Genomic DNA, 23021 nt, shown 5'->3' with positions numbered 1-23021 from the left:
CTTTTTTATAAGTTGTATGTTATTTCTTTGGAATTTGGGTGTATATATTTTATCAGAGACATGTGAGCAGCTTAAATGAAAGTAAAAAACAACAACAACAATATACCCGTGTATATTGAACAATGCACTAAAATGTAATAGGACTATAAAAATAAACAGAGGCATTTACTAATTCAATTAACACCTTCAATGTTCTTATTCTCTTTATACATAGTTTTAATACATTATGCAGTAATGCTAAATCTGCCAATGTATGGATGGCGTTGGTGAGGTGGTGGGGGTGTATGCATGAGTAGGTATGAAAAGTGAAAAAAAAAAAAAAGTTGTATGCTAAGTATTTTTCTCTGTTAACCAAGATCTTTAACATTGTTAGATTTAAATTATAATGACCCCTACCTAACAAACTTGTATTCATTTAATAACAATGTACAAACACAAATATTAATGCAAAATTTCATAACGAAACTAAATAAGCGTATACTTATAAGTTCCTTTGACATGGACAGGGCTTTCTACACTATATCCTGCAGTTAGTTACAAATACTTTAGCACATTTGGTGAGCGTTGGCATGCATATAAAAGGCAATGTAGGGATTAAGTACAACCCTTCATTTTTCAGCTTATGAGATTGATCAGGTCACTGTTAATAAAAATAGAAACAAAACATCAAACAAAATGGATCCTACGATAACTCAAAAAGAAGTAAGGGTGCTTTGATGAAATGTGTTGGATTTATAACGGGCATTATGGATATAATGCAGTACCATAAATAAATTCACAAATTGGAGCAACTTTTTAAGTGCTGCCACATCTGCCATAGCATCGGGACATTGTATGTTTCACCAAGCAATTGTCAAACTAAATTCACTTGCTTCAAGGACTGCTTTGGATATAATTGTCTGAATATTGATGGAGAATCGATAAAAGCACAGTTATAGAAAATATCTATTGCACTTACATTTACTTATGTTTAATCAAAACGACGACCATTTCGAACAACTAAGCACACATTTGAAAACTGTTCAAGCCAATGTATAATTCTTTCAACAACCACTAAAATTGACACTAGCAGCACAATTTATCCAATGAATGTCATTGTCCCATCAGTCAATGAAATGCCTGTAACTTGTAAAGCCTCTTTAGTTATTGGAACAGTTGGCGTGACGTATGCTGCGAACTGACTACCAGACTGGACTTCCACCGATGCATATGAGTAACCTGCAGGAGTTCCCTTCCTTCAACTGGAAACATAGTTGACATTACAATCAAGTAAAATATTGATATGCAATATCACATTTAGATTACAACTAAACATAACATATTGGACTTTTATTAAGTTAATAATCATACTGCTGATCTACCAGCCATAAAATGTGGTAACTGCTGATCTTCCAGCCATAAAATTTGTTTATAGAAGAACACAATCATGATGTTTTTCAGAAGATTATTGTTATTTTTGACATATTAATTTTGCTATAATTCTAGGATTGGGAAAATTTCCAGCTAATTGGGCGAAGTTACTTGTATTTTGAATTGGGAATGAGTAAGACATTCTGACCCGCAGGATTTGTATAAAAAGGCCTGCTAAACGATGCCTAACTTAAACTTGTGAGATTGGCGGTCAACATATATAATTGGTTTTACACAAACTATCTTTATTTTACATGTATATAGTTTGATGTTTTCCATGTAATGATGATAACAATTTATTGTTACCGCTGATAACCCAAATAATAGATTCTTACGTTATTTCATTTGAGAAAGCAATCCTAGCTTATTCAGTTGCAACTTGCTCTTTCACCTCACCAGCTGGCTGTTCCATTATTTTTAAGTTGGTGTCCGATATTTTTTTAGGTTTAATGTGGACAACATATTGTTTACACGGGATGGTCCACCCAGGCTGCCCACCATTGCTAAATGCAGAAACAAATATAAGTATAGCAAAGATACAAGTAAGTACAATATCAAATATTCTGGTTACTGTATCTTGATGTTTACAGTAAAGAGAGCTTGTCATAGACCATAATATAATCATAATAATGCCTGTAATTTACATCTTGGAACTAAATGTCTATATAAATGATTACCGTATGTATATTTCATATAAACTTTCTGGTTATATATCTGTGACCTTACCTGTTTCAAGTTTTGTGTTGACAACAAAGCATGGTATTCCACTTTTCCAGGTCCATTTTTCCATTGTCTTAGACTGTGTGGGTTTAACCATACCAAGCATTGTTTACCAACTGGCAGTAAATTTTACTACACTCTAAGCACATATACCCTCACAGTCCTTTCTGTAATTCGCCGTTTATGGATTTTAATGCCAGTGGAACAGGTCCAAGTCCACATGCAGAATAATACATTAAACAATTCAGCATCACGTCCCATTCCACTTACCGCCGACCTATTTTCCACGATTCCGTCGATGAAGACGCTAGTGTGCTATCAATTTTTTGTTAAGACCCAGAATATAAATGATTATAAAGACTTTTTTTCTGTTTTGCTACTTCTTTTTTACTCGTTAAAAGTCTTTTTGATTACGATTCACGATTTTTGTTTTTTATGTTGTCTCGAAAATATATTTCTTCCGGTTCATTTTATAAACAATTTTTAAACAAAAATGTATTTTGACGTCGTAATATATTAAACTGCGCATATCAGCGATACAATCTTTTATGGAATTATATAAAACATGTTTTTATTTAAGATTTATACTTTGTAAGTAATAAACCGAACAAAACGGATATCTCACGACTTCAGTTACGGTATTTACCGACATTAGCCGATGTCAACCGATCTTACAAAACAACGCGGGAAATGATTACAGTTGTACTACCTCAATATGATACTTAAGTTAAATAAATATGTTTAGATAATGGAGGAAAGTATGTGCAAATAAGTCATTTCGTTTGAATTATTGTGTGTATTGAATTATTTACAGAATTTTGGGACAACCATCGTATGATGAAATCTGTACTAATTTTATGGGAAACAATGCATGGCATTTTCATGTAAATTTGCACTTTTTTGGCATTTATATGTTCCTAACGCATTTCACAATTTGAATTGTTCACAGCGGGGTAAATTTATGTATATTAAATGTATGCGTGATTACCTTTGCATTGCGATTGGTAATTCCCTTCATCCATCTTTGTCTTGGAATTTTGAATTTCTCTTTTTGCAACGTCAACAAGAGCAGAAAGTTCTTCTCTGCCGTCCAGTACGCTCGATTCAATGTCCTGTTTCCCTTTAATTGTGTATGCTTTCACTTCTCGCACACCTGCTTCAGTATTTGCATTAAGGACGTCACTTCCGTCCAGTACGGTCGATTCAATGTCCTCTTTCCCTTTTATTGTGTGTGCTATCACTTCTCGCACACCTGCTTCAGTATTTGCATTTAGGACGTCACTTCCGTCCAGTACGGTCGATTCAATGTCCTTTTTCCCTTTTATTGTATGTGCTATCACTTCTCGCACACCTGCTTCAGTATTTACATTGAGGACGTCACTTCCGTCCAGTACGGTCGATTCAATGTCCTCTTTCCCTTTTATTGTGTGTGCTATCACTTCTCGCACACCTGCTTCAGTATTTGCATTAAGGACGTCACTTCCGTCCAGTACGGTCGATTCAATGTCCTCTTTCCCTTTTATTGTGTGTGCTATCACTTCTCGCACACCTGCTTCAGTATTTACATTGAGGACGTCACTTCCGTCCAGTACGGTCGATTCAATGTCCTCTTTCCCTTTTATTGTGTGTGCTATCACTTCGCGCACACCTGCTTCAGTATTTGCATTAAGAACGTCACTTCCGTCCATGACGGTCGATTTCATGATTGAGGATGCTGATGTAGTTGCTTTCGCTACTTGACTTGAGGATGATGATGTAGTTGCTTCCACTCCTTGACTTGAGGTTGAATATTTAGTTTGTTTCGCACCTTGACTTGAAGAATTTCCTTTTGCTCCTTGACCGGAGGATAGAGTTATAGTTCCTATCGCTCCTTGACGTGAGAATAGTGTTGTTGTTCCTTTCGCTTCTCGTGCTGCTGATAGAGTTTTAGTTCCTTTCGCTCCTCGTGCTACTGATGAAGCTGTTGTTCCTTTCGCTCCTCGTGCTAGTGATAAAGTTGTAGTTCCTTTCGCTCCTCGTGCTGGTGATAAAGTTGTAGTTCCTTTCGCTCCTCGTGCTGGTGATAAAGTTGTAGTTGCTTTCGCTCCTTGTGCTGGTGATAAAGTTGTAGTTCCTTTCGCTCCTCGTGCTGCTGATAAAGCTGTTGTCCGTTGTGCTCCTCGTCCTGGTGATAAAGCTGTAGATCCTTTCGCAGTTTGTGCTGGTGATGAAGCTGTAGTTTCTTTCGCTCCTCGTGCTGGTGATAAAGTTGTAGTTCCTATTGCTCCTCGTGCTAGTGATAAAGTTGTAGTTCCTTTCGATCCTCGTGCTGGTAATGCGGTTTTAGTTCCTTTTGCTCCTCGTACTTCTGATGACGCTATAGTTTCAATCGCTCCTCGTGCTTGTGATAAAGTTGTAGTTCCTTTCGCTCCTCGTGCTTCTGATGAAGCTGTCGTTTCTATCGCGTCTCGATCTGAGGATGCTATATTTGATATTGCTCCTGGACATGAAGGAATAGTTGTAGTTGTTTTCGCAACACAACCTAAGGATGAAGCCGGGGTGGTTCGTTTCGCTCCTCGAGCGGAGGAAGAAGCTGTAGTTCCCTTCGCAACTCGAGCTGCTTTTGGTTTGTTTTCCTCCATACTAAACAAATAAAAACTATCATGGTAAAAGAAATGCTTTCATGTTTTTAATAAATGTAATTTGTAAACACAACTTGAAACAACACAATCTTAACCATGGTTAAAAATTACAAAGAATACACATAAAATATTATGCGAAACCTAAGGTATATCGACATTTTAAATTCTAATACATAATGTATGTATGGTTTTAATAAATCCATACACAAGTTGCTGATTAAATACACGTGTCTTATATGAAACACAACATGAAACACATTGATTGGAGCATATATATTTTTCACGATAGTATCCACATGCATATCATTTGGACGAGATCGAGTGCGCTGTTTCGAATGCATAATTCAAGTGTAATGAATCGCTTTTTATCGCTTTTCATTTCACAAATCTATTTCTATACTTAATTAGACGGTTAGTACCGAAAGCATGAAACTTTCCTATATCTCAATACATAATTATATTAGGCATCTATAAATTAGGCAAATTAACACGTTCCATAAGTCGGAAATGCAATATGACTCAATCATCCCTTTTCCGCTTAGCTTTACGGTTAAAACCCCAATGCGTTGCTTTGACCATTCAATGTTCGTGATCCCAGTTGTAATCATTAATGTTTATAGTTGGTATTCTTTTATTAAAGAAGTGAATATAAATCAACATTTTTCTTCTGGTAGAATTTCTAAAGCTTCATGGTTTGCTTGATTCATACATTTCTGTTACTGCTATTGTTTTATTCACTTAAGAAACAATATGTTGTTTTTTTCATTAACTGCATTCTTCACACATCGTCAAAAACCTTTTGACTGTGTCCTCTGATATTATGTTTTTGGAACGACGAAACGAAAATAAACTATGCAAATCGAGTGATTCTTCAGTAAAGATATAAGTGCTTGATCATGCCCTTGTTCTTGGCGTTTCTTTCTGAAGATTTGTCGGATCTTCGGTGGGTCTGTAGACTTTATATTTTCTGCACAATGTCGAGATAAAGATATTTGATCGCCTTGCATCATCTTTTGCCGTTTCTATTGAATGAACCTTAAGTTTCATTGACTATATTTCAATCGAGCAGATAGAAAACGCCAACATATGTATGTGACACTCATGGACCCTGTTTTAAACATCTTTATGCATATCATAAATACACTTTTAGCAATACTAATGACATAAACAATAAATATCTTACTTTGTGGAGTCTGACAAAACACCTAGCAAATCATCGTGGTGCTGTATTTATTTTCACCATGCAATCTGAAAATAAAATAACGCTCATTGCATGTTTAAGGAATGTATTGTTTACATTATTAAGGTATTAGTATTATTCGAATGCTAAGAAACAATTTACGCACAATCTGATTACAAACAGATAAATATTAAATAATTGTTACTGAACAGTGTATGTTGCTGGACTACTTCTTGAAGATAATGTTAAAAGATGTAAAAAGAGCATTTAATTGATAACTGAGTCCATATAATTTACTTGTATCGATTACAGTAATGTAGCTTCTTTGCATAAATGTTTTTATTGCTAAATATATAAAGACATAAATGCAAAGGGTCTAGATTTTAATTGTCTTGCATGATTTTTGATTAAAGCGCTCTACAAGGCAGTCTTGAGAAACTATATTACGTGGATCATTTATTTGCAATGCCAGTTAGAATGGGTATAATACTATCCCAAGTATTGTGAAATCTTCTATTGATATTGCCAAAGTCTGTGGATATCTGATATGAACCGATTGATGTAAATGGATTCACCAGGGAGGGCACTGGAAGTTTTTAACTAGTTTATAGTTTGGTATATAAATTTTAAACTTTATGCTTGAACCATATAATAATTTGAGTATGGAGCAGAAATAAATGTAATTAGTCAAGTATAATTATTTATGTTTTATATGAAACAAATGCGTAGAAAATGTGTATTACAATCACATTCAAAACTACATTTGAATACTTTACTTCATTGAGCAAATAATAAATTAGCGCATTTCAAAGCCGTCAATGCGCTAAACTCGTCTTTTGTTCTTTATTAACAATCAACCATCTTATCATTAATACATAACGTGTATTAAAAGGTTGTGTGTTCCATTTGACTCAGCGGGAGTACGAACGACTAGTGTTTGTAGATGACCTGTAGATATAGTTGTATGCATTTCCTCACATTTCCTTAGTAATATTACTGTTTTGTTATGCGTTAAAACGAATTAATTAGTGCTCTAGGCTGTAGACATGTGATACTGCATACATACAGGTTATCATTATTTTGAGTGATCTTGCCTTTTTCCACTTTATCATTTTAATGTGATCGCTGTAACATGTAACTTAGTATATGTCGAAAAAAGTTATGTATATTAAGTCGCCAAAAGTGCAATGTATTGGCAAATATTACATGTATAAAAAAAACAAAACAATCTAAGTGTTGCTATTTACACTGATGTTGTTTTTATTTTAGTTTTCCTTTATACATGTAATCCAATGACAAAATAAATACAACACATTGTTCGTTTTGCGGTTAAATGGTAACATGTATCCTTTGAGGAAGACGAACGATTATTGTCACGGCTTGCTTGACGCTCTAAATTAAACTTCACGCAGCGGTTATCTACCCACGGCTACTTGTGATAACCACTGCCATCACAAGAAAATCCTTCCAGATGTGGAAGGCTATATTTAGGTATTATATTATGAAAAGTAGTATCATTTTCTGTTATATTTCGAAAATAGTATATAATTTCAGGTTCATAATTAAAAAAAAACTAAACAAAACAAAGTAAAAATAAAAACGGAAAAGTATTGTACTAGCTCGGCTTTCATCACGTGGATGGTTATAACGGCAGGGATTTGATATCGATATATGCTCGGAACCAGTCAAAGCTCTGCGCGGAGGTTCGCTATCAATACTCAATAGGTTGCATCGCAACAAATAATTTCTTATTCTTACACCATGCTGAGGCATACGTTTATACGGTTATAGTGTACGTATTATGGATTTAATAAAAATTTGGTTTATATAGAGTCACCAGTTTGGAACAAACACAAATGATAATTATGCTTCATTAAATATTTTTCAATAGTTGTTTATCTAGGAGAGGCGCAAGTTCTACTGCTCCATTGTTAAGTTTTTGTTTCCCCATGTCAAATGTAGGTAATGTTGATATAAGAGACGTTTCTGTAAATAACTTAATTAGTGCTTAACCGATAAAGGTTATAAAAGAGTTAATGAAAGACCTTTATCAAAGTATCTGAAATGAAGAACAACTGGTTCAGAATAAACACATACACTAAAGCTCACAACCTTGGACTGGGGACCCCATAGCTTTAAACTCGGAAATGTCACCATGATGGGTCAAATATGTGACAACAGAAGAAAAGACCCTAAGCTACCGTTAATGATTTATTATTAAATGGGATTCAAGTTATTTCTCTGAAAGACAGTGGCGTCGTGGTCACATCAGTCAATCAGGCGTTAATGAAAAGTTGGAAGCCTAACAAGAAAACACAATCAATGATAAATGCAAAAGTGCAGTTGTTGTTTTTTTTGTTTTGTTTTGGGGGAGAGGGGTTAACGTTTAAATGATCCTTCAAGTAGACTTTATTTGCGGAACAAAGTCCCCAACCTTACAATATATTCCAGCGTATCATGGGTTCATAATTGTGGTAAATTTTACAAAAGTTTATTATTGAAACTTGTATTACAATATTAACAAGAGCACCGCCTTGCGGGTGCAGACCGCTCATCTATTTTCTTTTCAAATGTGAAGGGACTCTCATTTTCAATCACAAAGGAGGGAGGGTGGTGTGAAGAGGGGTGTATAGTGTGGGGGCGTGGACATTTATTACATTATCTTCCAAAAATGCGAAAAAAAATTGGGGGGGGGGAGGGGGGATTCTTGGGTGCGATGGTTGGACGGTATTTCAAACATAAAATAATAAAAATAAATATTTGTGTTTTTTAACCGTTTCAAAAAAAATATTTGTGTTTTTTAACCGTTTCAAAAAAAATGCGGGGGTGGGGTGGGGGTATAGTGTGAGGGTGTGGTGGTCATTTGTGTGATAATCTTAAAAAAATAATATATATATATAGGGGGGGATTCGGGGGGAGGGGGGTGGGGGGTATTCTTGAGTGCGATGGTTGGACGGTATTTCAAACATAAAATAATAAAAATAAATATTTGTGTTTTTTAACCGTTTCAAAAAAAATTCGGGGGGTCGGGGTGGGGGGGGAGGGGTGTATAGTATAGTGTGAGGGTGTGGTGGTCATTTGTGAGATGATCTTAAAAAAATAGGGGGGGGGGGTTCGGGGGGGGGGGCGGGGGGGTATTCTTGAGTGCGATGGTTGGACGGTATTTCAAACATAAAATAATAAAAATAAATATTTGTGTTTTTTAACCGTTTCAAAAAAAAAATTGCGGGGGGGTGGGGGTGGGTGGGGGTATAGTATAGTGTGAGGGTGTGGTGGTCATTTGTGAGATGATCTTTAAAAAAAAATAGGGGGGGGGGGAATTAGGGGGGGGAGCGGGGGGGTATTCTTGGGTGCGATGGTTGGACGGTATTTCAAACATAAAATAATAAAAATAAATATTTGTGTTTTTTAACCGTTTAAAGAAAAAACAATTTGGGGGGGTGGGGTGGGGGGGGTGGGGGTATAGTTTAGTGTGAGGATGTGGTGGTCATTTGTGAGATGATCTTAAAAAATATATAAAATAGGGGGGGATACGGGGGGTGGAGGGTGAGGGCACGGGGGATGGTTTGGGTGGAGTCTATTGTGGTATGTCAGGTAAGAGAAGTTTTGGCAAAGTATCAATCAAATCTAATCATAAATAAAGAAGTAATGGCAATTTTAGCAAAATTTAATAATTGACCTTGAGAGTCAAGGTCATTCAAAGGTCAAGGTAAAATTCAACTTGCCAGGTACAGTAACCTCATGATAGCATGAAAGTATTTGAAGTTTGAAAGCAATAGCTTTGATACTTTAGAAGAAAAGTGGATCGAAACACAAAATTTAACCATATATTCAAAGTTACTAAGTAAAAAAAGGGCCATAATTCCGTAAAAATGACAACCAGAGTTATGCAACTTGTCCTTTTACTGTACTCTTATGATAGTTTGCGAGTGTTCCAAGAATGAAAGCAATATCTATGATACTTTAGGGGTAAAGTGGACCAAAACACAAAACTTAACAAAATTGTCAATTTTCTAAGTATAAAGGGCCCATAATTCCGTCCAAATGCCAGTCAGAGTTACATAACTTTGCCTGCGGAGTCCCCTTATGATAGTTAATATGCAAGTATGAAAGCAATAGCTTTGATACTGTAGGAATAAAGTGGACCAAAACACAAAACTTAACCAAATTTTCAATTTTCTAAGTATAAAAAGGGCTCATAATTCTGTCAAAATGCCAGTCAGAGTTACATTACTTTGCCTGCACAGTCCCCTTATGATTGTTAGTAAGTGTTGCAAGTATGGAAGCAATAGCTTTGATACTTAAGGAATAAAATGGACCTAAACACAAAACTTAACCAAAATTTTCAATTTTCTAAGTATAAAAAGGGCACATAACTCTGTCAAAATGCATGCCAGAGTTATCTCACTTTGCCTGCCCAGTTCCCTCATGATAGTAAGTAAGTGTACCAAGTTTGAATGCAATAGCATTGATACTTTCTGAGAAATGTGGACCTAAACGCAAAACTTAACAGGACGCCGACGCCGACGCCAAGGAGATGACAATAGCTCATATTTTTTTTTCAAAAAATAGATGATCTAAAAATGAATATTTAAACATAACAGTTGATTTGTGTAGCGTTATGTAATAAAAGCAAATCATACATGTTCAAAGTGAACTACATCAGCTACACCCTAAAATACTGTTAAAATCCCCGTTCGCAGCAGAGATATATAAGGGCAGAATCGTAAGTTAACGGGTTTTATATTAAGGATATCACTGAAAATCCGGTTGAAATCGGTTGAAAACAAACACTATAGCGATTTTTATTTTGGAGTCGAGAACGGTTAAGTACGAACATGACATAATTAATATTCATGATTCGACACGTTAATTCAAACCGTAACAAACAAAATTGCGGACAAGGGCGAATTTAGTGGACAGAAGGTAAGAACTTATACGTTTTTACTAATTCTATGCATTTATCTTCCATATGCTTATAATGTTTAGCGAAAGCTAAATATAGATATAATTTGCATAACTCGCGACGCTGCAATGATTTTCGCCTATTGCATGTATTTATGATCATTTATATACTATTTTATCGATTCAAAACCGATTTTGACCAGGTTTTCGTTGTCATTCTGCGAACGGGGACTTTAAACAATGTGTGACGTAAACCACGTCTTTATAGTATACTAGTATTCAACAGTAGTAAATATGCGATAAGGCGAATGCCTCCTTCGAAATGCATTGATTTCGATTGTGAGTTTAAAAAAATAACATTGGATTGTTCATTTATGATGCTGATGATGTTTAACCCGAAATAACTTTTCGAGACATATTGCAATGATTGAGCTGTCGTTCGCCATTTGAGCCAAGCGCACAAACATTGATATTTTGGCAAAAACAAATCTATTTGCCAAGATGCTAATATCAAAGTTTGTAGCAAACGTCCAACATAAATATCCGGACTTGTTAGTTTGGTTTTCTGCTTGTTTCCTTAGAGGCGTTAGCACTTTAAAGTAGGCGTAAACCAGTCTAAAACAGAATATGAAAACTTACGTTAAGTTTATTGTTATTGAACAGAACATGCTAGCTTTGCCAATCAATAATGAGCTCACTTGAACATGGTGTTTAATAAACGCTTGAATAGGTAAAGCTATTAAGTAATTAGGCGGGACAGACACACTTTTAATTAGGAACGAAATCGGGCCATTCGTGTGCGTTCACTGTATAACTTGAATACACAGATAATATTGCCGTCTGTATTCGACATTTATTTTCGCATAAAATAGTTGTTTTCCAAACAGCAAAAAGCGCGTGGAAATAAATTAGTTAATCAGCAGATGATCATTTCTAAATTTTCTGACGAATATCGGTCTTGATTAAAAAGTGATACTTAATTAATTAGGTATTTTGTAATACCCGAGCCCGAATACAAACCAGAAGCAACCTGACAAGGCGTTGTTCAACCAAGTGAATATGTGAAGTACCGGCGAGGTTTTGTCTAGTTAAACGATCTCACCAGTTTTGTCAAAATCGAGTAAAAAATAAAGAATTTTTATCATTTTTTCACATTTTTTCTAAATTTGACCCGATTGCAAAGGACACGCGTGACAATTGTTAAACTTGATTTAGATAGTGCAAGGTTAAATATTCTGACCAAGTTCCATGACGTTTGAATAACAAATGTAACTTCTGGAATAGTAACAACGTTTTTCTAAGATTTGACACGTGTCTTTTATTTTAACGCACGCGACCCACATTCATAATTTACTTAAATATTGAGTCATAAATGGGGCCACTATATCGAGGGGTTAGAGCCAGAACGTGGTAAGTGCACTTTTTATCAAAAATCACTTTTTTGCATGTTTAGAAAGCTATTCAAATACTCTTCAATTTGCACTATTCCCTGGAATCATATCTTGTATACAACATGGTATATCCGACAGAACCAAGGTGCACTAAGTGCTTATCGACCAATCCATTGAATGCCAGAATGCTTTATATCCTGTTCATGACTGCAAGAAAGCTTTAATGGCACTTTTAGCACAATATGTTTTCATACATATTGAGAGGTAATAAATGTACCAAAAGGATTTAAGTGCACTTAAATCATTTTAACATAAGCCAGTTGTGCTCCTTATTCAAGGTAAAAAATAACATATGAAGCCCTTACCTTGTAAAGGAATTACTGTATCTGGTTCATATCAACAGGAAACACAAACTATTGTGCTAATGGGTAATTAGATAGGGAGAAATATGACTTTATCGGTGTTTATGTTGATAAAAGACACTGTTCTCCCACTAAGATGGTAAAATAATATGAGCCGGGTCGCGACAAAACCTGTATTCGTGACATCAGTTATGACGTTGGTAAATTCTCTGTTAAGTGGCGTGAACATTTTATTTTAAATTTGCGCGATTTCGTCATCACTGAAACATGCGAATCTGTTTAGCTGTTTTGGACAGTTTTGTATTAGTGAAACTTTTTTAACATGAAAGGACGTGATATGGATACTGAAATAGAAGTAAGTAATATATTTTATTAGATCTATTATTATCTATTTAGCAAAATTGGTTTGATCTAAATATTTAATATAGTATAGCGAACTAGACGTGTTTACAAATTAACCACCATGTTAAACGTTTTTAAGATATTCAGTGAATGAACATTTTATATTTACGGTATCTAGAGGTCATCAGACTAATAGTTTGCTATTTTTATTTGTACATGAATTGTTTATCTCAACCTTAAATTGCAGCCATGAGGTTACACATAACAAGGCGTACGAAACGTTTTTTTTTGTCCAATAACCTGACCGATTCTTATTTGTTGTGCCTATCATAAAGGCTAAACAATTTTTCTAATTCAAAGCAAAATAGTATTTGTTAGTATGTGTTATCGATGTTTATTATAAACTCGACCATATTCTCTAATTTATTATTTATCCAACTTCTATATAGATTTAAATAGATTTATGTGTAGGAAAGGAGGAAATAGCTTGTATATCGCATATATAGATCTACATTGTCTCCTATAATTCAATGACTGAGTGCAAAAACAAATCTCTGTAACTTCGCGTATAGAAACACGTATCGATTATTTTATGTTTGAATAATTTGCATATTTACGTTTCAAGGAACTGGAGAATTTATTATCCGGCCACTTTGGACGAACTCCATCGGTAACTAAGGTATTTACTAACGTAGGCCCATGATAATTGGTTGAAAATGTTCACACCACTGAGTACAAGTGTTTGTTTTTTCAGTATAACGGTTTTAAAATGCTGTTTAAAGAAACATGTAAAGTTCCTAAAGTGCAATACAAAGCGGAAGAAAAACAAAACTCGGACATAACCATGCTCATTGTCTTCAATTATACTTACCAAATGCAAATGAATATTATTCTCAAATGCATCATATATTTTGTCCTATCAACAGGTATTAAAATGTTTGCCAAAATAGTATTTATTTTTATATTCAGACACAATCAGTACTACTACATCCGCATCAAGACGGAAGAGCCAGGTGTGGTCACATTGCTCACGGGAGTCGGATGTCCAGAGGTCAAGGTTACTGTGGCTATGAATTGCGACCATATTCCATACCAACGACCGCAGATTGTAGAGGGCAAAGGACAAGAGTACATGTACATTTTAAGTTGTCAGGCCATATCTCAGCGATGCTAACAAGAATGGTACTTGCCCTTACCCAGAATCATAACTATAGTTATGTTGTCGCATCTATGGTATCAATTGCACGACGGCGTACTATTACACACATTATAATGTCAATATTTACAGGGGCATGACAAAAAACTTATTCTTCAGTGGTTCTTGAATACCCTTAAATGTCTGTTTGAATACATTGGTTTATTTATAACACATTTAAATAACACTTTTTTATATAAAATGACATATTTGAACTCACTTCTGCTTGTTTCTATAGAATTCATGTCAAACGAAGATTTCTACATAAGCTGCATTATAAATAAATTGTGAACATGCTCATTATAATTATAAAAAATAGATAACTGTGAAAAGTAGTTATTATTATAAATTACTCAACTCTTAATTTTTTGGTACAACACTTTTGAGAAATTGAAATCTAACATTATAACACAATGCCATTATATTATTATTATTATTGGATATTGTTGGTTTATTTATTAATGGTGTTATTGATAGTGTTTGTAATGAACATGAGGTGTGCATTCCTATGAAAAACTAAATTATATGTGGTGAAAATATGTAAGATTGGTTTAGAAGAAAATGATTTAAACTGTATGGTTTGCTGGTCGATGTAAATATAAGTGGACTATGTTGCTAAGCAACGCGTGTTAGATTACAGCTTAATGTAAATCACAACTATTTTTAGAACAAATAGATACCTGATAATATATCTTTAACAAAATAATTGTGTTCTTCAATTTTATTTCATGTCTTTTTATTAAGTTTGGATTTTGATGAAACATACATCTGCATGCGGTTTACTTGAAAACGTTGTTAACGGTGTTAACGTCAAAACAACTCTGCAGTTATGTTACTAAAATAAAAGATTCTCAGTAAGTAATGGAGCTATATCTTTGAATTTGGTATCATAATAACAAGCACAGAACAGTCTTTATCAATCTATAGAAAACAAAAAATGTGAAATTTTGTCACAAATACAGGTTTTTTCACGACATGGCTCATATATTTGTTTCAACACCTTTCTCATTGAAAGTTCTTTCTTATAGAAAGGAGATGTTTTCAAAGAAAACTACTTTTACAGTAAAAGGTAAGATTTTTAGGTATTATATTTGTGTGTAAAAAGCTGTCTATTATAATTAAAATACTAATATGTTTCACATTTGGACTTGAAAGGCAGGAAGAAATTAATACTTATCTTTTTTAGATTGTGCAGTTTTAATTTTATACTTGTATTACAGGTATATGTCTCTCTGACTAAAGTGCCATTTGATATGTACACTATAGACAGGTTTCATTGCAGATGTATACTTTTATGGTTATAGCATTCAAGCAGTTCATTACACATTGAAAGTTTGAAAAAGCATGTTAAAAGCTGTGCATCTATTAACTTATTTTCAAAAAAGAGTTTAACATACCAAAGTTGTGCTAATATTTTTACAAATAGTTCATATCAACGTCAGAAGAACGTTTTATGTTCAAACATAACGGCACAGGGTGTTACGACTGATCCGATTCGACGTTTCACTTTTAACTTGAAGAATGCGGAAAACCTTATTGGTAAATATTCCAGTGATCATAAAATGGAGAAATGGTAGGTGTGCAAAAATGAGACCTCCTTAAAATAAGTGAATCCACAGTATGACGTCATTGGAATGTGCGTTTAAAAACTCAAATCTTTATGTTAAAAAGTATAAACTGGTGGACAAAACTTGCATAGTGTGCGCATCGTTATATTTTTTTTCTAATAATTTATGATAAACACATGTTTTGTGGATATTCTGAAGACATAGAATCATTTAATCATTGTTCTTATATGTTTACTGTAGTGAATAACATAAGATCATGACGACAACACACTTAAATTATAAAAACTTTTGTCAGGTTCATTAAGATTATTTGAGGAAATTACAATCAATAAAAATATTAAGCTAATCATGCAAAATGTATACCAAGTAAACAGGTTCGGTAACTTATGTATGAACATTTTACTACTTCAATGTGGTTTTACTGGGCCGAATGCAGAAATGGTATGTTTTTCAGACGTCTCCTATATCACATATTTAAGGAGGCACATTTTACTGAATTGAACATCTGGGAATTCTTGAATTACCATGACAACAGACGGCTCTCTTTCCTTTTTTGTGAAGTAAAAGTAAGACGCTCAATTTATTTGGAAAATTGTGAGAAATTTAGTCACAAACTCCTCAAGATATTACAAACAATATTCACATAGTTGTAGAAATTGTAAAATTATGATTTTTATGCATAGGTATAATAAAATATTTTCACTGGCTGGACACTTTTGCTTTCGAAAAATAAAATAATACATCATATGAGCAACTAAATTCTGACAGGTTTAACTGTATCTTCAATGATCCATAGTCAATACTTTTGACAAACATAAAAATGTTTGTCTCTGATTTATGTCGTGTGGCTAGACACATTAGTTATACATTGAGTTTTAGTTCTCGTGTGAGAAATGTAAGCAATATAATTTTTCCATGTTTAAAACCTTTGTCAATAACAATTGTGCTATGTCACATGCGCATAGGATTCCGTATAGTTATACATATTAACAATATTTTACATTAAAATGCATTTCATGAAAATGCAATTTAATATATTAGAAAAGAAATTATTCAAGCTTTAAAAAAAATTTACACATATAAACGGATAAGAATACGAAAATCTACTCCAAATTGCTGCCCTTGCCTCGCTCTCTGCCAGTACTACAAAACTCAAGTGTTTTCACTTTCGTCACATGATCTTTCTGATTCAAGGTATTTCCGTTGTAAAATTGCATGCTTAAATCTTACTGTGATATCTTTAAAGTGACTCCTAATTCAAACAAATCTGGAATCCCATGCTGACTTTTTAAACAAAGGATCTCAAGTTTTACTACACAATTTTTCTGACGGTCCAATGCACTGGTGTGGTTTTTTAGCCGAACTAAGATTACAACACTGGTTTCACCAGTTTCATACTTGAAATTCCTTAACAACAAGCAAATTCGTTGAATTGATATCCCCTCCTCATTTGTATATAGACACCTATGAAGTTTTATGTTACAAAACTTGAACAGTTTCTGAGATAAAGCTCTAAAAAGTTTGTGACAGACAGTCGGATGAATTGTACTTTTGAATATAAAATGTCTGTTAAATGTTAAACAACTTACAAAGGCTGGTTTTGTAAAATAGTGTGGATATATTAAAATGGAGAAATGCTTGCATCAAAACTGTGAGATGGCTGACCCAGGCCACACGCAAAGAAGGAAAAAAGCCCTCCAACATTTACAGGTTTTGATAGCAGAATAACTCCATAATGTATTGCAGTATAACCACATGATTTGTCGCAAAATAACCTTTAATTTCAAAATATGTCTACATAAAATAGGTTAGGGTGGTGGAAGAATGATAATTTATTAAAGCAAAGTTAAAAATGATTCTGTAAATTGCAGTGGAATTGTAAACTTGTTAAAATCCACTTTATACTGCAATTTGAACCAAAATGTTTGCTCATGCCATTTTAATTGAGGTATAAAAACCATTGAAAACAAATGATAAAAAATTTATATGCAGAAATATGCAAGTACTATACTGCCATAGATGATCTAGTAGATAACATAGCACCTGTATGTATTCTATATGATTAAACTCTACATGTCAGTCAATTACAAATGATTTTCGAAGTATCTTGTGGAGCTTGCTCAAAAGTGTATAATAAGTGTACGAACTGAATGTTCTAAAAACAAACCTCTTTAACCATTGGTGGGTTTTCATACTCAAAATACTTTTTCCAAGTATATAATCACAATGATGGTATTGTTAAGTTGAGTGTGTCTTTCAAAAATTACTTAAAGTTTCAATTAAACATTTCTCATTATGAATAAAATCTTCCTTGTTGAGGAGAACACTTTTAATTATTAACTTGTGGTTGAAGTATGAATTCATTGACTCTGTATTGAACCACTTGAGAACAATCTACCATTGATCCTCCTCCAGTCTGAATGTTAAATTATTAAAAGTGTTTTTGGAAGAGAGCATAACAAAATTGGCAACTAAAATGTTTTTTTATAGATTAAACAAAGTCTAGCATTAATATTTCATGTACAGTAACTTGTGGCCTTCAATTGTTTGCGTAAAATCTACTTAAGTTTACATGGAAGGCAGATTGTTTGCGTGAAATCTACTAATGTCGACATGGGAGGAAGATGCAAATAGCATGAACATACAAAACACATGAACATGTGCGCAATTATATCTGCCATCAATTTTCTCGCTGCATACAATTATGGAAAGGAATCTAGATCAAAACCTCTGGATAAGACAGCTACAATAAAGCAAGAAGGTCAACACACACCCTTGTTGACTGTGAGTACTTAAATAGTGGATGGCTGGAAATAGCAATTAATAAAAATTGCATCCGTTTTCTGAATTAGTGCCTCTTGACTGACTTCATAGAAATACATGTTGAATGATATTAAGCACGAATCTTTCCCCACTACCATGTCTTGATAAAGATACATAATTATGTATATTGGGCACCTATTATACATATTTCAATGTGAGCTGGTAGGGTGTTGGTAGTGAAATTCTGTCTAAAAAGGACTTTTAAAAACACATGATAAGACAGCATACTTTGCACAAGAAACAGATTTTAAGACATGATGTATAGATCAGTATTGTAAAGTCAGTAAACAGTCACTAGCCTTAAAGGGGCAGTCAACCAGATTGACGAAAAAAGAAAAATTCTAAAATACCGTTCTTACTCTTACCCTGCGAGTAACTCGCAGACTGTTCAGGTTGTTATGCTGTTTGCTGCTAATCATTATCTAAGGGTTGAAAATGAGGCCTTTACAACTTGCATCTTGTTAAATAGGAATTTAATTTAATAGTATTTTGTAAGAGACTACAAATGTGTACAAATATGTATCTAAGTTGAAAAGGGTTAAACAAGAGTATGGACTCTGCATTAGTGTGAGCCAATGTAGGTCAGCGTCAACAGCAACATGAGGTAAGGTTAGAGTGGGTGTGTTGATAGTGTTCAAGGACAACATCTATGCAAGTATGAAAGCTTTGTAGGAAACATTATTGATATTCGATGGATTGTGCCATTTTGTGTTAACCATGTAGAGATGGAAGGATGAGTCAATCATTATATACCTCTCAGTCAGTCAATGCCGGGGCATACACAATATTTTCGGATTGGGTCTACTTTTTAATATACTTTTTAATATATTACTGTAAGTACCACATACAATTGGTGTCACAATCAAGATCAACGGAAATAACTACTTGTGAGGAGCGGCAATCAGATCTGGTAAACGAAAGGGCATACTTAAATGTTGACTGTGAAGGACCGATAGTTAAGTATTGCTATTATGAACATCATAGTTCATAGATACAATAACAACCAAATTAAACACGATAAGAGTTAACAACTTAACAGATATATCAGATAGTCACTAACAAATTGTCCTATGTATATTTCGCTCCGGATTCATACAAACATTGCTAATTTTGACCGGAAAACACTAGTTGGACTGCCACGATCATGCTGACAAGCAAAACTTAGAAAGGCAATATACATGTTATAATATTATCTGCAACACTTTTTTAAATCGCCATACCCTTAAGGATGTTTCCTATTGATATTTTATATGTGTATGACACGGAAGTTTTGCCTTACTGCTCCAGATGTATTTTTTGTTATTAAAAACAATAAATCAAATAGAAATGTAATGAAATAGATTGTGGGTAAATGACATGTATTATTTTACAAAAATTACGTCTATTCCCTGCAATGTTGTTACCTTCTAGCACTTAAACGATATATCAGAGGAAGATAAAACAATTTGAAAAACTCGCATATCAATAAGAAGAGCAAATGAACGAAAAATCAAATCCATACATCGTTGTAAAAACTCATTTCTTTGTCAAGGTATGAATGGCCATGTTTAAGTTTTATTATGCAGAGAACACACTGACCTGATTGTTTTATAAAGCAGGGAGCACATTTACCTCAGTGTTGCATTATACAGATAACACATTGACCTGATTGTTGTATTATGCAGCCAACACATTAACCTGATTGCATTACGCAGCGAACACATTTATCTGAGTTTTGTATTATGCATCAAACATATTGACCTGATTTCGTTGCATTTTGCAGCCAACGCATTGACCTGAGTGTTGCAATTTGAAGCAAACACATTCACATGTTATGTAACGACCACATTGACCTGATTTAGAAGTATTATGCAGCGAAAACATCTACCTGATTAAGCTGCATTTTGCTTCAAACACATTGAAGTGAGTGTTTAATTATGCAGCATTCACATTCAAGTGATCTAGTTGTTTAATGAAAAACAACACATTGACCTGATTGTTGTATTATGCAGTGAACACATTGACCTGTTTGAAGCATTATGCAGTTAACACATTAACTTGATTGTTGTAATATGCAGTGACCACATTGACCTGTTTGTTGCATTATGCAGTGAACACATTGGCCTGATTGTTGTATTATGCAGTGAACATATTGACCTGTTTGTTGCATTATTCAGCAAACACATTGACCTGACTGTTGCATTATGAAACAAACACATAGACATGAACGTTGCATTATGCAGCGAACACAATTTGATCATATTGTTGTATTATGCACCAAACACATTTTACTGATTTAGTTGCATTATGCATTGAACACATTAACCTGATTGTTGCATTATGCAGCAACACATTGACCTGATTAAGTTGTATAATGCAGCAAAAACATTGACATAATTTAGTTGTATTATGCAGCGAACACATTGTGCTGTTTGTTGCAATATTCAGCGAACACATTGACCTGTGTGTTGCGTAATGCAGTGAAAACATTGACCTGTTTGTTGCATTATGCAGCGAACACATTGATCTGATTGAATTATATAGTGAACACATTGACCTAATTGTTGCATTATGCAGCAAACACAATTTGACACGATTTAGTTGTATTATGCGGTGAACACATTGACCTGATTTAGTTGCATTACGCAGTGAACATATTTACCTGATTGTTGTATTATGCAGCAAACATATCGACCTGATTTATAAGTATTATGCAGTGAACACATTGACCTGATTTGGTTGTATTATGCAAAAATCATATTCATGTGATTTTGTTGTTTTATGCAGCGAACACATTGACGTGATTTAGTTGTTTTACGCAGCGAACGCACGGACCTGGTTTATTTGTATTATGCAGCAAACACACTGACCTGACTTAGTTTTTTGTGCAACGAACACATTGACCTTGTTTAATTGTTTTATGCAGCAAACACGTTGACTAGATTTAGTTGTATTATGCAGCAAAGGCATTGACCTGATGTTCAAAATCTCAATTTCTTTATGTTTATTCATTATCTACAAGGCTGTCCGGTTACGGTTAGCGCAGTGGTTGGAACATGCACTTCTCACTTCTGCAACCGGGTTTCAATCCCCATTCCCAGGGCACGTGAGTTTGGTAGGTGGTCACTATAACGGACAGGTATGTTTCCTCTGGACAATCCGGCCCCCCCCCCCCCCCCGCCCACAGCATATGACAACACCAAAATTGAATAACTTTCAGTAAAACCTAAATACATATGTAGCTGGAAACTGAAGCTTTAATTTAAAATTCGTTTCAACTTTCATGAGTCTAGTAATTAAATTAGGTAGGAGTGGTGGAACACACTATGGGTCTCGACATAATGCAGGAACTGTTCCGGAAGGACCTCATGAACTTAGAACATTATCTATGATTATAATCTTTTTTTTGTAACACCCCGCATCAATTTACGTAGATCACTTGTTTAAGCAATGAATGATTATCAGCATGTTTCTCAGCATGTGACATCCTGCCAATCTCTCTTAGAGTAATAGTTACGTCTACCTTAAGTCTCGAATAGCATTAGGCACACCAGGGTGTTATACTTTACTACGCATGTATCACTGTTACCACATAGTTTTTTTTATTTTAATGAAGGACATGACCACAAAAGCCAATAAGAAACATACAAATATAATTTAACACAAATAATGCTACATTTATGAATGCAATCAGGCAATATGTTAGGGTCGAATTGTATAACAAGGAGGTATTTTACTCAAGTTCAAAATGTAATTCACGCACATGAAATGGAGAACAAACATACGTTTCCCTCCTACCAGTTTATAATACACACATTATAATAAATTTAAACAAAGTAACCATACTAGTATTATGCATTAGGAATTTGAGTTAAAACCTATGTTACTATTTTTTTTATACCAGACGATGGGTATACAGGGTATTAAATATTATAGTCTGATCGGGATATATGTTAATCCAACCTCATTCATATTCACATATTTCAGGGATTGTTTTCAATATTTTACAATTGCCATTAACGGGGGATGTGCCGAGTCGTGTAAGGACACACTCATCAAAGCGCAGAGCTATTTCCAGAGTATATCACTTAGATACGAAATGTGTTTTCAAAGCTTTCTTCCAGAAGACGTTAGCTATTGGTGGCAGAATGATAGATACAGCACTGACATCAAATTTGCTTCCTTTGACAGGCGTGGAAAGCACACTCCCCATAACAAAACCCCAGATGCAATCATAGAAGATGTTCGTAATCATAAAGAATCATTTCCTACTGTAGAAGCATATTACACACGCCAAGACACTAAAAGGCGTTTTCTACGATCTGATTTGAATATTAGAAAATTGTAGCAGGCAGGCAACACATATCAAGTTCAATGTATCGTACAATTTTCTGTGAGGAGTTTAACTATTCATTCCATATAACCAAGAAGGACCAGTTTCAGACGTGCGCTGTGTATAGAAATAAGGAGATAGCAGGCGAGCTAACCACCGATTTGAAAATTGCTTTTGAATACCATATCAAAA

The 23021-nt window shown here is 34.3% G+C and overlaps 1 protein-coding gene and 1 long non-coding RNA gene across 2 annotated transcripts in view; both read right to left on the bottom strand.

Moving 5' to 3' along the window:
- LOC127843881 (uncharacterized) overlaps positions 1-23021 on the bottom strand; it is a 290337-nt gene that overhangs the window by 198107 nt on the left and 69209 nt on the right. Inside the window, exons 6-7 of the mRNA XM_052373769.1 lie at positions 5935-5999; positions 3119-4752 (exon numbers count right to left, since the gene is read on the bottom strand). Coding sequence (XP_052229729.1) covers positions 3119-4751 — 1633 coding nt within the window. The 5' untranslated portion in view covers position 4752; positions 5935-5999. The remainder of the gene's footprint in view (positions 1-3118; positions 4753-5934; positions 6000-23021) is intronic.
- Positions 1065-2553, bottom strand: LOC127843905 (uncharacterized). The gene is made up of 3 exons (XR_008032435.1): positions 2137-2553; positions 1746-1913; positions 1065-1241 (listed from the first exon to the last, which is right to left on the bottom strand). It is a non-coding gene; the product is annotated as an uncharacterized LOC127843905 (long non-coding RNA).

Source organism: Dreissena polymorpha, chromosome 9, assembly GCF_020536995.1.
Source record: "Dreissena polymorpha isolate Duluth1 chromosome 9, UMN_Dpol_1.0, whole genome shotgun sequence".
NCBI lineage: Eukaryota > Metazoa > Mollusca > Bivalvia > Myida > Dreissenidae > Dreissena > Dreissena polymorpha.
Note: the sequence above shows the minus strand (reverse complement) of the source record. Positions and strands in the feature narration are given on the sequence as shown.